Source organism: Furipterus horrens, unplaced genomic scaffold (genome assembly GCF_987537825.1).
Source record: "Furipterus horrens unplaced genomic scaffold, mFurHor1.1.pri manual_scaffold_17, whole genome shotgun sequence".
Lineage (NCBI taxonomy): Eukaryota > Metazoa > Chordata > Mammalia > Chiroptera > Furipteridae > Furipterus > Furipterus horrens.
Genome location: NW_028327187.1, coordinates 93,782,241 through 93,799,737, shown reverse-complemented (window position 1 = coordinate 93,799,737; position 17,497 = coordinate 93,782,241). Strand labels below are relative to the sequence as shown.

The 17,497-nt window shown below is 38.9% G+C and overlaps 1 protein-coding gene across 1 annotated transcript in view; it reads left to right on the top strand.

Moving 5' to 3' along the window:
- Nucleotides 1–17,497, top strand: part of LANCL3 (LanC like family member 3) — a 103,195-nt gene that overhangs the window by 72,397 nt on the left and 13,301 nt on the right. Inside the window, exon 2 of the mRNA XM_090265062.1 lies at nucleotides 16,266–16,389. Coding sequence (XP_090121188.1) covers nucleotides 16,266–16,389 — 124 coding nt within the window. The remainder of the gene's footprint in view (nucleotides 1–16,265; nucleotides 16,390–17,497) is intronic.

Below are 17,497 nucleotides of genomic sequence, written 5' to 3'. Positions count from 1 at the left end.
AGTTTGCAAGAAATGTGAATTGTTAATAATAAGCAGATTCTTGTTTCCTGTGAGTCATGCCCTTGTTATTTCAATTCTAACCTTCCCAGTTTTAGAACATCTGTGACTATTATGGGAAAGCTGGGATGAGCCTTTTACAGGTGCTTGCTGAAAGGAAATTTAGCCCGAATCACCAGGTTTGTTATGTAGGTAGGCTATAATTTTCTATGGAAAAAGTGAGGCTTGATGCAAAGCCAACCCTTTCCCTGTCAGGGGGAACCACCTTTGCTCAGGGCATGCAGGTTTTTAGGACTATCAACACAAGATATTATGTGAATTTATTTCTTATAAAGCCATTATTGATTGCTTAATGTTTACAGAATTTCACTTTATTTCTGGCTTGGCAGCGTGCCAAATATGTCTCCTTTCTCAACCTCTACATCTTTTTGGAGTCACTTTCTGGGCTTAAATGATTTTGTAGAGTATTCAGTAAATTCTGAATTGACTGAGTAAAAGAAGCTTCTATGTGATGGTATAGAGTAAAGGGGAATCTTGAGGTAATGCCAATTTCAATGTGAGGTAGTGATACCACTGCCATTTTCTGCCACAGCCCAGCTTTGAAACAAAGTATGGCCTGAACCAGTAGCACCAGCATCACCTGTGGACTTGTTAAAACTGCAAAAGCTCAGGCCTCACCCCAGACATACTGAATCTGACAGCACATTCACAAAATCTCCAAGGAATTCATATGCACATTAAAATTTGAGAAGCCCTCGTCCAGGGGAAAGGGAGATCTCACAAGTAGTGCCACCCCTGAGGTCTGTGAGACAGTGCTGGCACCTCTGAATCTGCCACAGCCAGGAACACCTCACTTCTCTACCTCACGGAAGTCTGTGACTAACACCCATGGGCCCAGGACCAGCTCCACCCATTAGCTTTATAACACTGGGAAGTGAGCCCACAACCCCTGCCCTGCAATCGGTGCTTACTGTTCTTGTTGACTGGAGCTTGCTGACATTGACCTCATGGACTCTGACTTCCTGGACCTAACTGTCTACCCCCTGCGTCTGACTTTTCTGACTTCCGTGGTATATTGAGCATTTGGTCTTCTTTGAGCCAAAGTTGTGAATTCTGGTTCTTCCCGACTTGGGTGTAGCCAGCCTAAGTGATGACACACCTTCTGGTTGAGACCGTATTAAAAGGGCCTGTAGATCTTCAGCAACTAAAGCCTTAAATTAGTAATAACTTTTAAAATCTCAGATGATAGAAATTCAACTTGAAGTAGCTTAATTTAAAAAAAGGGGGGGGTACCAATCTGGACCAAATATCATGACATCATTTTTGGGATATTTCTGCCCCAAGTGCATAACTTGAGTCTTTTTGATCATGAGAATGTTGAACACATCTAAACTGAGGAACATCCTTTAAAATAAATTACCTGTACTCTTCAGAAATGTCAAAGTCAAGAAAGACAAATAAAGGCTAGGATCTGTTCCAGATTAATATTGATAGCATCTAAAGAACATGACAAATGCAATGTGTGATTCTGGATTGAATCCTGTAACAGAATATATATATATAATATATATATATATATATATATAATATATATTATAATGTATAGTATATATATTAAGGGATAATATGGAATTATTGGAAAAATTTAAATATGGACTGTGGATTAGATAATAGTATAATATAATATGATGTTAAATTTCCTGACTTTGATAACTGTGTTGTAGCAGCATGGGGACTTAGAAAATTGGAAGTGAAGACTTGATGCTACTACAGCAGACTCTGATCTGGTTAAACGTTTTTAACAGGGTAATAGGAACTTGGAAATTTAGAGAAAGAAAAAAACTTTTAATTAAGATCTTTCAATGTCTCCATTTCATGGATGAGAATGCTGAGATTCAAACAGCAAAAATGATTTGTTCAAGGACTCACTGCAGATATTTAGAACTCCTTTTCAATTTGGTTTATAAATGAATCCCCAAAGTTTGCTCTTTTCCTTTCACTTTTAAGTTTGAATTATGACTTGCAGTAAGAACAGATTAACATAAATGATAAGCATGCTGTGACATGAATATGTTCTGTGAACAAATATCTAAACAAGATCCCCCATGATTAACAACATAATTCCCCCCAATTTTCCATTAAATTATATATGATAAATAAAAAATATTTAAACATTCAGTCAAGGAACAGGTATAAATGACCCATGGATTTGGACAACAGGGTGGGGATTGATTCTGGGAGTGGGGGAGGGAGGCAAGGGAGAGCAATGGGGGAAAAATTGGGACAACTGTAAAAGAACAACAATAAAAAAAGGCAAAAAATAAAAAAAGCAATGGCAGTTGTCTTCTAACATCATTTTATTCATATATGAAGATCAGCTAGAAGATTTGAATTTCTCCACTTATTCATGTGAGTGTGTACATTCTGTCCTTTTCCTTAGCATTTTTCTCACGTCGTAGAATATATTGTCTCTCAGGTGAAAAATAACACTAATCCAGCCTCAATTATTTGAAATGTCCTTTGTGATTTGGAGAGACTGTGATTACAGTCCATTTAGAAAGCATAACAATTGGGCATATAGGGATGCTTAGAAGCAATCTGGTCTCACCCATTGCTTTTAAAAGTGAAGACTGCCTGTAGTTAGTTACTCTCCCTTCATCTCCTGCATCTGCTTCACACAAAGGAATGGATTTAAAATTGGATAGTACCTGTGTATATTGAAATAATTAACCATTGAGATCACTTCTGAAATAGTATATTTAGAGAAAGCAGAGCTACTTTAATTATGTTTCCTTTAACCCTCTGATATATTTTGGTATAGAAAAGGCATAGACACAGACAACAGTGTGGTGATAGCCAGCGGGAAAGTGGGTGGGTGGAGGTGGAGGTGGGCAAAGGTGGGGGAAAATGGGGATGGAAAGAGACTTTGCTTGAGGTGATAGGCGCACGATGCAGTATGCAGATGGTGTTTTCTTGAGTTGTACAATTGAAACCTGTATGGTTTTGTGAGCCGATGTCACCACAATATATTCAATAAAAAAAAGGCATTTGTGCAGTGCTTGGATAGTTAGACTGGGAGCTGATAAACCTGCCTTGACCGATTACCTCCATGACAGCTATTGAAAAAGAATGCAAATCCTAGCCAAGTGATCCTCAGGGGTGGAATGAAAAATTGAATATATACTGGCTTAGTGTGTGGTGAAAAACAATGATTTTTTAAAATTAAGTGTGCTTTCCATCACCTGTGTTGAGATACAATCATGAATAGCTAACAAATTTTTCAGCGACTATGGATTCTCTAGTTCAGTCTGCTGACAGACACCATCTATTATCTACCAGATATTCATTTTCCACATTGTCCTTACTAATGGAACCCTAGTCTTGTTTGACATAGCAATGTTCTCAGATAATTACTTGATCTTACAACCTCTCTATCAGGGTGGCCATGTCAAATAGCACTAGCTAATGACATGTCAGTGTTAAGTCTGCTTGGAAGCTCCAGAAAATCTTTTGCTTCCCCGATAAAAAAGAAGAGGTGTGATTGGTGCTGCCCTTATCCTTTTCTTCCTGCCTTGAATATAAACATGGTGTCTGGAGCTACAGCAGCCATTTTGTGTCTATGGGCCAACATGAGGGAAGGAAGAGAGAATTGTGAAATCCTGGCTCTGACATCACAAACCACTAAACAATATCAGCAGTTTTTTCCTTCCTGACTTTTTGTTATATGAGAAAAAAACCCTTTTATTTCATTAAGCCACTGGAAGTCAGATTTTCTAATAATTTAACTTAAAAACATTCCTGATACAAGTGTACTCTTCTGTGGAAGTTGGCTGAGCTCAAAATAACCCTAGTTCTCCGTGACACACTGTCCCCACCTCTCTTGGTGGATCTTTGCACCCATGTTGATGCATTTGGACTAAACACACCTGACTGAGGGTGAGCCAATTAGATTCTCTCTCTTAGGAATTTGAAATTGGGTTTTAGTGGTTCTAGTTCACCCTGCAGTGTGTCTAAAATGGAGGGACATAATAAAACTTGGGAACTTGTGTATGACAGTGTGATAGGAGGTCACCCTTCAGCCATAGAGAACTAGACATAAAAGGTCTGTAGAACGTAAAAAACAAAGGCAAAGACCAGTGTGAACAAGAGCGAGAACACTGCCTGGAACCTGGCAACTTTCCAGGTCCAAGTATTAGTCCCTTCATTCATCCTCCTGTTGATAGACATTTAGGGTGTTTCCAGGTCTTATGAATATATTTTTATGAATAAAGCTGCTGTGGACATTCTTATACAAGTGGACCTTGGTACATATTTCTCTTGGATATTGATGTACTAGAGTAGAAGTCCAAATTATACATATTTCATAGTTAAAGATACAGATGTAGATATATAGATATAGATATATATCTCACATGCACTTGGATAAGTTTTTCTTTAGAGTTGTTTTTTCATAATTAATTGGGAGGCCTTATTTTGAAAATACCTCTTCATTAATAATTATGTATATAATGTACTTACCCCTTTTTATATATTAAATACAGAACTATCTGTGTTATGAGGATGCATGCTTTTGTTTATTTAAAAATTGATGAATGGTCAGTAGTAGTTTGTGTTACAACAATTGAAGCAAATTTATAGGGAGGATATCTGGCATAAGCTTATGCCAGAACAAGAGTTTAGTCTGTGACCAGAAATAAATATAGCAAAACTACACGAACAAATGTCAGATTAAGCTGAGTTCCTGGTTCCAACCACCTGTGCTATTTGTAATACTACATAGTGCTGATTTGCCATGCAAAGCCCTATCAACCAATGTCTGTGTATTAGCATCATGTGTGGAGTTTTAAAAAATATGAATGGTCCTAATGCCATAAAATCTTGCTGTAGAAAGGGACCTATCTTTTTAAACCATTTCAGGTAATTATATGCTATAGCAGCTGGCCAGCTGGCCATTTCTTTCTATGTCCATCCTTATAATTCTGGTGGTTACCCTCCATTGAACATTGGAGCCTGTGAATGGATTTCATCTGTTAAATTTTTTCCAGGCAGTATGAGATGAGGCACACAATTTACTTAATATTGATTTCTTTATGAAGACAGCCCAATTAACATAATAACAAATTATGGAGAGTGGCTGAATAAAACATATTTGGGATAATATACTGTGGAGCACAATATGAATTCATTCAGACCAGAGTGTAATCTCCGTGATGCAGGGATTTGTTTCTTTTTTGTTCACAGAAGTTCTAGTGAACCATAGCAGAAGTCAATAATATTTCCACAATAAACCTTGTACATATAAGACAAGAACCTTAGTTACTAACTCACAAGGTTATAAATCCTACTTTGCTTAGTACTGGTAATATATCCCAGTTGCTTGTCCCAGCCACTCTAAGGACAAGGAAGAAGCCTCCCTGGCTGCATTCCTATGGAAGCAACTACTTGGAACTTGTTGAAGCTCAAATCAAAGGAGAGGCTTTGCTGAGCTTCTTGTCCTTAACAGAATAAAGGGGTCAATTTACGTCACTCTTTTCTTCAGTCACAGAGCCAAATTCTCCTGAGATTCTTCATTCTTTCTCCTTCCTGTAAATGTAAAATGAAAAATGAAGACAGCCACAGTGACAGTTAAGTTCATCATGGCTGTCATGGTGGGGGTGGGCAGTGGCAGCTCCCTTCAGCACACCTTCATTGCCAGGTCCCGCCCCCCAAATTGCCTTTTTAATTAAATTTATTGGGGTGACACTACTTAATAGGGTCATGTAGGTTTCAAGTGTACATTTCTATGATAGTAGTTCTGTATATTGCATTGTGTGCCCACCGCCCAAAGTCAAATTATCTTCTGTAATTACATATTTGGCCCACTCCAAATTGCCTTTTTTTTGATGCATTGTTTATATAGAAAGTGATTCCATCTGGATTTTATAATTTACCTCTGAAAAATCTTTGGCTAAAACTGTTTCTGAAAAGAAACCAAAAAACAGTCATTTCCCCTTTAAAGTATCTGAAAACACAGTGTTAACATAGCAAAACTACTTTGGACATGATCAGACTGAGGATCCCCTACTTAAATGAACACAAGGGGAGGTAGGAAAGTTATATATGTATTTATAAGTCATGTAAATTATGAGCCAGAAAGGTTCCAGGAAGCTATTCATTTTACAGATGAAGATAATTAAGCCAGAGGGGTTAAATCAGTTGCTGTATAATGACAAGAGTTAGAAATTCTGAATTTTCTCAACCATGGTTACACAAAACATCTCATCTCACCCCAGCCCCAATAGCTTTAGGTTTCACTTTGCACACAGAGAAAGTACCATTCATGGCCACACCTGCACTAAATCACACTTATTCCCTGAGCCCCAATAAACACATTTACTAAAATGTGTTTTAAGGTGTTGAAAAAAAGAAGAAAAGATAAATCAGTTTTAAAAAGTCTCTGCATTCCCACCCCAGTTTGTGACCTTTAGGGTCCACATCAAAGATCATGGTAAAACTCAAACAAAACAAAACAAAAAAAACCACTTTTAGCTTGTTCTGTCCGAAGTATCTAGATTAAAGAGTTATTGAACCTTAAAATGCCACAAATTGTTCAGGTATTGTTCATCTAGGACTACTTTTGTGAATAGGTCTCTACAGTGACAGGGTAGGTAGTACATAGTATAATCACTTAAGTTGAGGTGACAGCAATTCTTGGAAAAGAAGATAACTGCTTTGCAGCCCTTGTTGCTGAGGTGCCCATGGGCCTCCTCTTTGCCTTCCCAAACCAACTTTGAGGTTCCACTGTCATGGTAGCAGATAATGAGTGTCCATTGTCCCTGACCTGGAACAGGAAAACAGGAAAAAGTAGGGGAGTCACCCAGGACAATGGCAGCAAAGTGACAGTGTATCTTCCAGGCTTTTTCTCTGGCTCTTGGATACCACTTAACAAGAAGTATCAATCACGACCTTGTGAGTACAGCCAGAAGTGGGAACTGCATTTGAATTTGTCTACTTAGTCAATCAGCCTCACTTTGAAGAGCTCTGGAGCTAAAGGTTCCCATGGAAACAGAGGTATATGTGGGCAAAAATTGCTTTACATGGAAATGAATGCTAGCAATGCTGTTGGGTTGATATTTTATGGCTGCCCTATTGATGTGAATCTGGCTGTATGTATCACAATAAACAGTGCCTTTAAGAAAGGGAATCATTTTTTCTCTCATAACAAGAATCTGGTGATAGGTGGTCCTGGTTGTGGTACAGATGCTCAATGATGTCCACAAACTCCAGGGTCGCCCCCCCCCCCATTATTCTTTAATTGTTGGCCTTTCATCCACATCTTTATTGCCTCAGGGTGAAAAATGGCTGCTACAGCTGCAGGCTTCACATAAACATTCAAGACACCAAAAAGAGGAAAGGCAGGTAACAGATAAGTTCATCCATTTTGTTTCCACTTACCATGAAATAAAAACACTCCAAGAAGCTCCTGCCACAGAAGATTTCCCCATTGCTCAAAATGAGACCACATAGTCAACCGTAGCTGCAAGGAAGGGTGATAACTGTGTATCTGGCAAGGGACAATAAGATTGACATGATTGGCTGAGGCTACTCACTATTTATTGCCTAGAGCTAAAGAGAACTGTCACCCAAAGAATACTGAGATCCAGTTAGCGTGGAATAAGGAGAGAGTGGGTGTTTAATAGCTAATTAATAGTATAAGCCACAAATATGTTATAAGAATAGTCCTTGGAAAAGAAAAGGCTACTTACTATCTGCCTGATTACTGTTGCGTTCTCTACACTTTCTGTACTCCCCAGCAGTGTCATGCACACAGCAAGCACTTGGAAATACCTGTTGAATCAGGCTTAAGAATACGGCAATGAACTGGTGTAGCCACTTTGGAAAGCAGCATGGAGATACCTCAGAAAATTAATAATAGGTCTGTCTTTTGACCCAGTGATTCCACTTCTGGGAATATATCTGAAGAAACCCGAAACACTTAATTCAAAAGAACATAAGCACCCCCATGTTCAATGTGGCATTATTTATAATTTTCAACATATGGAAGCAGCCCAAGTGTCCTTCAGTAGATGAGTGGATAAAACATCTATGGGACATTTGCACAATGAAATACTACTTGGCCATAAGAAAGAAGAAAAGTTTACCCTTTGCGACAGTATGGGTGGACCTGGAGAATATTATGCTAAGTGAAATAAGCCAGCCAGAGAAAGACAAGTACCATATGATCTCACTCATATGTGGAATCTAGTGAACAAACTGATATAACAAGCAAAACAGAGACAGACTCATAGATGGAGAGCAGGATTATAGCTGGTGGGGGTGAGGTTAGAGGGTGGAGAAAATGAGTAAAAAGGAAAAAGGACTCATGGACATGGACAACAGTGTGGTGATTGCTGGAGGGAGAGGGAGGGGTATAAGGAGACTAAATGGTAATGGCAAAAAAATGCAATAAAGATTAAATAAAAAAGAATACTGCAATGACATATTCATTTAACACTGGGTTAGAGGAGTGTCTGATATGAAATGGTCAATTACACATTCAGCCTTAATAACTGATTCAGTCTGGGGGCATCAGGAGCCCAAAGACTCCAGATATTCATGTAACAAATACCAAGAGGCTAAAGCAACTTCTATTTTTTTTTTTTTTTTTTTTTAGCTTTTTGCTAGGAAGGAAGTACATAAGAGACTATGCACCTTGATAAAATAAAATGCCTAGAATTGAAGACAAGTTAAATATATGCTATAATCTCATTGCAAAGGACTTTTTGCCTAGCCTATAAGAAATGAAACCACTGCAACATACCATAATCCACATCCCAGCATTAGAGCCCAAATCAGTATATGTAGATTTGTAAATAATTGATGTAAAGTGTTGAATCACAAAATAACAAAATGCTATCACTGAAAGGCACATTAAAAACCACCCCAGGTTAACTCCTTGTTTTTTTAGATGAGGAAATAGGTTCAGAGAGGTTGGTTATGTGATTGGGCTAAGGTTATATAGTCGGTGACAGAGACTTATCTAGAAACCAGAAAAACTTGAAAAGTATTTTGAAAGAGCAAAAAAAAACCATATGTGGTTTGGGAAACATAGGACAGTGAAAGGCTCAAAGTGTGGTGATGACAAAAGTAAATACACAGATATGAAGGACCATACATTAGTAGTTTATGATTACAAGTTACAATTTAGGAATGCAAGATGACACAAACTGGTTTTGGGGTGGAAGCTGGGGGGTGGGAGGTGAACACCAATGGGGTTATTTTATGTGAGATATCCTGAGCACGGACCTCCAAGGCCTGTGGTTTTGAATGGTGCTAGTTGAGTCATTATTGGACTTCGATGTTTGTTTTTATTTTAAAAATTTTTAAAAGATTTTATTTATTTATTTTTAGAGAGAGAAAAAGGGAGGGAGAAAGAGAGGGAGAGAAACATTGATGTGTGAGAGAAAAGTCAACTGTTTGTCTCTTGCACGCTTCCAACTGGGGACCTCGCCAACAATCCAGGCACTTGCCCCAACTGGGAATCAAACCAGTGACCTTTTGGTTGGCAGGCCGGAGCTCAACCCACTCAGCCACACCAGTAAGGGTTGATATCTGTTTTAACTATACCTTACATGCATTGTGCATGTGCTTCAAGCCAGGAACTGTGCTAAGTGTCTTATATGAACTCCTCATAGCAATCCAGTGAGGTAGGTAAGTCTTATTATTGCTGCTTTTTACAAATGAGTAAACTGTAGTTTAGAAAGTATTAAGAAGCTTGCCCAAATCCACACTGCCAGAAAGTGGTGAAGTTAAATTTGGAACCCATGTTTTGTTTTGTTTTTATTTTATCACCATGCTATAATCTTTCTTAGGTTTAAGAGCCAGACTTCCAATGGCTAAGAAAACCTTAGAGGTCACCTAGTGCAGTGCTCTTCCCCAGCCCAACAGCATGCACATCACCTCAGAGCCCAGGCCCCATTCCATAGCTACTGAATCAGAATCTCTGAGGGTGAGGCCCTGGGAGCTGTGTTTTAGCTAGCTTGTTAGGTGATTTGTAGGCACACTAAAATTTAAGAAGCACTGACTTAGTGGACACAGTTTAATCCAGTCCTTTTATATAACAGATGAGGAAACAGAGCTCTGATGCTTTAACCATGGCTATTGTGGCAAAGCTGGATCTCAAGCCCAGATAACTTCATCATCATAGTCATCATCATCATATTATTACCTTGCTTGTAAAAACTATTTTTGTGTTCAGTCTTTCATAGCAGTGATTCTCAAACCCAAGAGCACTTCAGAATCACCTGGAGAGCTTTTAAAAAGATTGGTGCCTGGTCCCACACCCAAAGGATCTGATGTCATTGGTTTGGGGTGTGGTCAGGGCATCAGGATTTTTAAAAGATCCCCAGATGATTGCAGTCAAATATTGAGAACAGCTTTTTGTAAGAGTCACCATCATACTTGCAGGTAGGTGGAGCAAGTCATTGTGATACCTTTTTTGTAGATAAAGAAGCCCAGGCTCTGAAACATTTAATGTCTTGCAGTAAACAGAGTGAAATAATCTACTTGGTGCAGACTAGGTTACCAGGTACTTGTAATAAATCTCTAAAGCCAGCAATCAGCTTGCAAGAATGGGGTAAAACCTGTTTTGCTTTTCTGGTTTCCAGTGTTTTCTTGGCTTGTGTTTCTTGATGTGAGAAGGAAAATGAAACAACTTTGAAATGGTATCTGATGAATCATTTTAATGACTGGAAGATAAGCATTACTAGAGCAACCCACCTCCCATTCCTTATTGCCCAGCATAATCATGCTCAGGGAGCAAAAAAAAAAAAAAAAAAAAAAAAGGAAAACCAGATGAAAGGGACTTGCTCATTCTGCACCAGCACACATGCCCTGTTTGGAGACTTAATTAAAAAAGAAAACAAACAAACAAAAAAAACCCCTGGCCACACGGGCTCAGAAAGAGAGCTCCCCAGTGGGGTTTGCAAATTTGGACGTTTTTCCTATACATACATCACTTATTGGAAGAGAATTTCCAATTGTTGCTGCTTCTCTTTTCTGGGGCATCTGATCACTTAAATGATGGTGTGCAATGTTCTTACCTAGTGCTCCCTCTTGCTTCCTTGAATGTCTTTGGGAACTTCCTATAGTTATTTCAGTCTAACTTCTCACCATTCCCAAGAGAAATTCTCCACTGCAACCAGTCTCTCTGTTCCCATAATCCCTTACTAGTTCACGCGTTTCCATAAACCAGCAGCAGTATCTCCTGAGAACTTGTAGAAATGTAGAATCCTGGGCCCACCCAAGACATACTGAATCAGAATCTGCATTTTAACCCGGTGATTTGTGTGCACATTGCGGTTTGAGAAGCATTGCCCTAATACACAGGATTCCACCATTATCGCACAGCTTAAAATGCCCTCTCTCTCCCCCTATTTTCACTTATCCACTTCCCACTTGTCCTTCAATGCATAGCTCATATCCTTCTCCCTCAGTGAAGTCCCCAGTATTTACTCTCTCCATCTTACACCTGTATGTCATGATTTTAGAATTTAAACAAGCACTAAATGTTTTGTTATATATATGGTTCAGATATTAACTTAGTCTAATTATTAAGATTATATCTTCCCTTAAAGTGCCTAGCACAGGCTTTAGACATAATATGAACTGTTCAACTCATCAAAGTCTGTTTCCTGTTTAAAAGTTTTCCCTTAACCCTACCTTCTTTCTTTAAGCTTCTTCTGACTCACAGCAGCTCTCCTGAGGTTTTGTCTTCTCAACACCTGAAGTAACTTTTGATCCACTTCACAGATTTCCTGAAACCCACCCTTTCCTGTAACCTAGTGGGTTCCAACCCAAGCACAGCCCTAAAGAGGCTTCAAAAGCAAATATCTAACCAAATGTGAAAATTGACTTTGTACCAAAAGGTTTCCCTAACTTTTTAATTTGAAATTATTTGGACTGGGAATTTTTATTGCATTTACCCCCCTTCCCATTGGTAACCACCATACTGTTGTCTGTGTCTATGAGTATTTGTTTGTCTTGTTTGCTCATTTCTTACTTTCAGTTTTATATCTCACATGAGTGAAATCATATATCTCAACGTTTTCTGTCTGACTTATTTTGCTTAGCATGATATTCTCAAGGTCCATTCATGTTACTGAAAATGGCAGTATTTCACCTTTTCTTATGGCTGAGTAGTATTCCATTGTATATCTGGATCGCATCTTCTTTATCCAATAATCTACTGAAGGACACTTCAGTTGTTTCTGTGTCTTGACTACTGTGAATAATGTTGCAGTGAACATAGGGGTGCATATATCTTTGTGAATAAATGTTTTCAAATTTTCGTGGAGATGACCAGATGAGGGGTTGTTGGGTCATGTGGTAACCCTATTGTTAATTTTTCGAGGAACCTCCATACTCTTTTGCACGGTGACTGTACCAGTTTACATTCTCACCAGGAGTGAATGAGGGTTTCTTTTTTCTCCACACCCTAACAGTATTAATACTAAAATACCCAGGTTATAACAACTTAAAAGCCTTTTTCCTCAGAGCTATTGTCCTTGGGTATCAAAAGTCATTTTGATGTTCATTGTAGTCAAATGGCTTGTTTCTTTCTCTGAGCAGAAGCCTGTGCTACCACCAGAATGGTGGTACAAAGGATTGGGGGAAATAAATTGCTGGAGAAAAACACCTAAGTTAATGTCAGATTCTTACTCTGTTACCTATGTGTTTGGCATGATATTGGAGTGACTTTCTGCAGTCTATGTAGATGGGCAGTGACATATTCAAGACATTTTGGACTATTGCTTGGTAAGGTTGGCAGTGGTTCATATGTAACTAGCAAAGACTTCTACTTCAGAGTGTCCATAGGCAGGACACTTGTCCTAGAAGGGGGTCTCCAGTGAGGCAAGCTTTTGGTGATTTGGTCCATTCCATTCTTGTCCTTAATGAAGGCCATCTCTCCTCAGCATGGAGGTGGTTCAGTAACAGCACAACCTTCAGGCAGGGCCGAGAAACCAAGCATGGGCTTTGTTGCTCTCTCATCTCTTCATACTCAGAGCCCAGCCCAACAGGAACGTTACACAACAAACATTTCTGTTTGAGAAACAGTAAAAGGAAGTAGTTAAACTAATGAAACTGTTCAAACAAAGCTACCACAGACTTACTTACTTTCTACTTTTGAGATATCTTAATTTATTTTAACTCAATGTAAAATTGAAAGAACCAAATCCATCCAAGATATCAACACATGCATAGGCCTTATATGCTTCAAATTCAGGAAAGGGAATTTGGGTTTGTGTTGATAAAGGCCTAATGGGCAGGAAGTTTTTCTCTGTCATCCTGAGACACCTTTTCTCCACTGGCAATGCCATTTCCTCATTCCCAGGGCCTCAGAATGTTTCAAAAGTACAGAGGCGATCTTGGAGGTAGTGTGTGTATTTCTGTGTGCTGGGACTGGGAAATGCAGGAGTGTCTGAGAAAGCAGACAAATGAGAGGAAAAGAACAGGCCTCTTCCCTCGCATGCCATTTCCCTTCTTCTTTCTCTACTGTTTGTATGGCAGAAGAGCACCCTCCTCCTCTGTGTTCCTTCCACACACTTTTCATGAGCACTATTTTCATTTTATTTACTGATCAGTAACTCAAGGGTATGTCTTGTCTGTTCCCATAGATAAAGAACATATGTAACTGGTCTTTATCATGGAAGCACAGTTTCTCTTTGTTTTTCACAATGTTTCTGAGAGATAAGAGGAAACCACCCAGACATGATGCATGACTGAGGGGGTTTTGAAGTATAAACTCATTCTCTATTCTGAGCTGTGGATTAGGGATGGAAAGAATGGGACAGTGCACCACATATAAGCTAAGTTGATTTTTTTTTTCTGGGTTAAAAATAAGCAGGTGAACACACACACATGAAAAGTGGGAGGGATATATGAATAACCAAGCCAGTTTTCAATTATTGGTACAGTATTCAAATAGGGAGAATTTTAGTAATTCGAATGAGTATATACCCCCAAAATTCAGTGACCTTTTCCTATCACAAAAACTGCCTCAGTCATGTGGATTCAAGATCAATATTGGCAGATAGGACCTAAGTTCAGTTGAAGAGCCAGATATATTCCAAGGAACATATCAGATGGGACCAGGGTAGATTCCTATTAAGTTCATGCCCTTCAAGGCTTTTAGCAGGTTTTTGAGTGTGAGTCAGGATGGAGGGGTTGATGTGAAACTGGTGATGCCAGACATTAAGAACAGTAACACTAAATGTAAGATCATTTGGTGCTCAAAAAAGCCTAAAGAGTATGATGTTTTGAATACCAAATGAAAAATTTGACAGCAATTTGAATAGATGCAGAGTAGAAAATCATTTAGGAGAAATTTGTTGTCAGCTAAGGAAAGACCTGAGGTTGAGCCTGGCAATGTTTCTAGGAATGCATGGGAAGGTAGGCAGGGTGTTTGGGGATTTTAAGCAGAAAGGAGTAGTAAACCCAAGAGACAAAATAGGTAGCTAATAAAAGGAAAATTTAAGTCAAAAGCTATGATATAATTGTTTCTGAGCAACCAGGTGTTAACCAGGAAGACAGTAAAGCTGAGCAGTGTTTCACTGTCTGCGTGCAATGCTCTGCATTTACTGATTCTTTCCACCCCTAGGCTCATCACCTTTAATTGCTCTATTATAGACTTTGTCTATTTCTCATCTCCAGTACTGGACAGTAAGTTCCGTGTAGGGAAAATATGTGTCCACAGTGTATAGAACAGGGCCTTACTGGAATAGTAGCTCAGTAAGTGTTCATTGGCAGAATTAATTAATGAACAGCTTTCTCTTTATGTAATTATTTTTTCCAAATTAAGTGCCTGATTTCAGGAGGCTAAAGCCTGGATTATATTTTACCCTTCTAATGGGTAAATCAGGGGAGCAGGTTATGCATTAAGAAGCTATTGGTACTTCATTTCAAAAGGAATTAGTAAGTCTAACGGCAGATAACAGGTAGAAAAATTTCATGTCTTAGGAGAGAGGCAAAAACCAATGAATTTTTCTCTTGATTCCAGATTCATTCAATCAGGTCAAGGTTGAACTTTAGGTGGTGTGTGTGTGTGTGTGTGTGTGTGTGTGTGTGTGTGTGTGTGTGTGTGTGTGTGTTTTCTCTGACTGGTTATTTTCTTGTGCAGATCTGGCTTTCAGGAAGACTGACTTTATGAGAGCAGAGGTCTTGTCTACCTTGTTCACTGTTGTATCTCCAGTATCTATAGCAGGCTTTCCTGGCACATAGTTGGCGCTTAAGAAATAATTGTGGAAGGAAAGGAAAGAGGGATGGAGGGAGGAGGTTAGAGAGGGAATAAAGGAACGAGGGGAGTAAACATGGCACTTACTCACTCATCAATTACCAAAGGCCCTCTCAGTTTCTGTGTTAGGAACCAGGGATGCCAAAATAATGAGATGCCACAGTCTTTGCCATCAAATAACTGATTGTTTAGTAGAGAGAATCATAATACACCAGGTGGTAAGTGCTACACCAAGGAGTTGTGGTGGCACAGAAGTGTGCCAAAGGGATCATCTGATCTGCCCAGAGGAAGAGTGGGAGGCAGATACCATTGCAAACCTGACCGTAATCCTACTAAACTCAGTGATGCTTTGTAGGCTTGAGAACATTTTAATCTCTATTGTCCTAAAAATGACTGTGTGTAGACTGAAGAAAATATTGTTAACTGCAGATCATTGCATTTTAGCCATTCTGTATTGAGAATCATTATGCTATTAAAAGGGATTTTGCCTTGGTACTTATTGGACTTCAATTTCATTCAGGGATACTAAAGACGATGAGTCCACTATGCAGAAGCTTTTCATGGAATTGTGACGTTGTGAGCACCGTTAAAATGACACAAGTTGAAAGCTCATTGTCTGGGCCAGACCTGCACCGAATACTAGGAGTAACAGCTCTGTTAAGCATAATCAGTTAGGACCAGTCTTTGTTCTTTTCTGAGCAATTTCTTGTTTCTGTGACAAGGATTAATGATATGACAACTGTAATGTGATCTTTGCATTTTATAAAAGCCTGTGGCAGTAGAGATGTGTATTTACCATCAAAACAGCAAATTTTCTGAAGAGGGTACAGAAATGACAAGGAGAGTATAGTGGTTCAAAAGTTATTCTTGGTGAAGCTTATTTACACCTAGGAAAAGGATTTAGGGGATATGCTGATGGACCTTTTAAGCAAGAAAATCCAGTGTCAGAGGAAAAGAGATCCTGATTTGACTTCTGTTTCTTGATTTCCTTACTCAGGTGCTGACTCCAGCACAGATCAAATCAATTTGCCAAGCAATTCTCGATTCCGGGAAGCAGTATGCCATGAAAAAGAGGAAACCATTCCCCCTGATGTATTCTTACTATGGAACTGAATACTTGGGTGAGTGAAGGTGTGGCGAAAGATGAAAGGAGTTTCTAATATCAGCATTGACTAAAGACTGGAAGATTTGTTTCTGAAATAGGCCATCACTATTCATTTAACTAGAATACATTAAAATACCATTAAAATATTGATAGATAATACAAATTACAATTTATTACTTATTTCCACAGCCTACCTGATAGAAATATAGCTATTATAACAACTACTTTCCTCATTCTAAATTGTGAGTTCATTGGCCCAACTTCTCTGAGTTTATGAACAGTTTACACACTCATTGCAAGTAGTGCCTCTGCACAAGGAAACAGGATTCTGCCACTCATGTTCTCAAGTTTTAATATTAATGGATGAATAATGGCGACTTTTGAGCTATGCGGCACATAAAGTGAAAATTTGTTACTCCCCTTAGCCCTGAGCATGACTTGTAAGGCCCTTTGTAGATGACCAGCCTCCTTCTCCAAACTAAACGTTATCTCCTCCCCTCTCTGGTTCAGTCCAGCACAGTCTCCTACAAGCAACATGTTCCTATATCTTTATAACCTTTGTGCCTGTTTGTTTTGCCTTGAATGTCTGGCTTCCTCCAGCCCCTTCATCTATCTGGAATACTTATACCCAGAGTACAAGACTGTGCTTAAACATCATTAGATCTATTGAGAAACTTTGTGCTTTTGGAAAATGGGTTTATTGAACCCTCTCTGGAGAAATGTTCACATGGTTCACATTTTGCCCTGAAGCCAAATTGGGTCATATCATGTTACCCTGCCACGCTTCTATTGGAGCCCTTATCACATTGGACTGTATTAGTGGCTTACCTGGCTAATCACCTTAATGGGCTCTGTGGACCTTCAGGATAAGGCATTTCTCTTATTTATCTTTGTGACCTCTGGATTTTTAGGAAGAGCCTGTACACAACGAGGGTACACAAATAGATGGATGGATGAATGAATAAATGAATGAATGACTCATGAATAATCAACTTATAGACAAGCAACTCCCTAAGAGTTTTCTCAAAGAAACTTTAAGTTCCTGTCTAACTCTTGTTAGAATTATACCTTGAGAGAAAGTGTAAATGGTTTATTTGGGAGGTGATCCGAGAAAGTGCTGATAG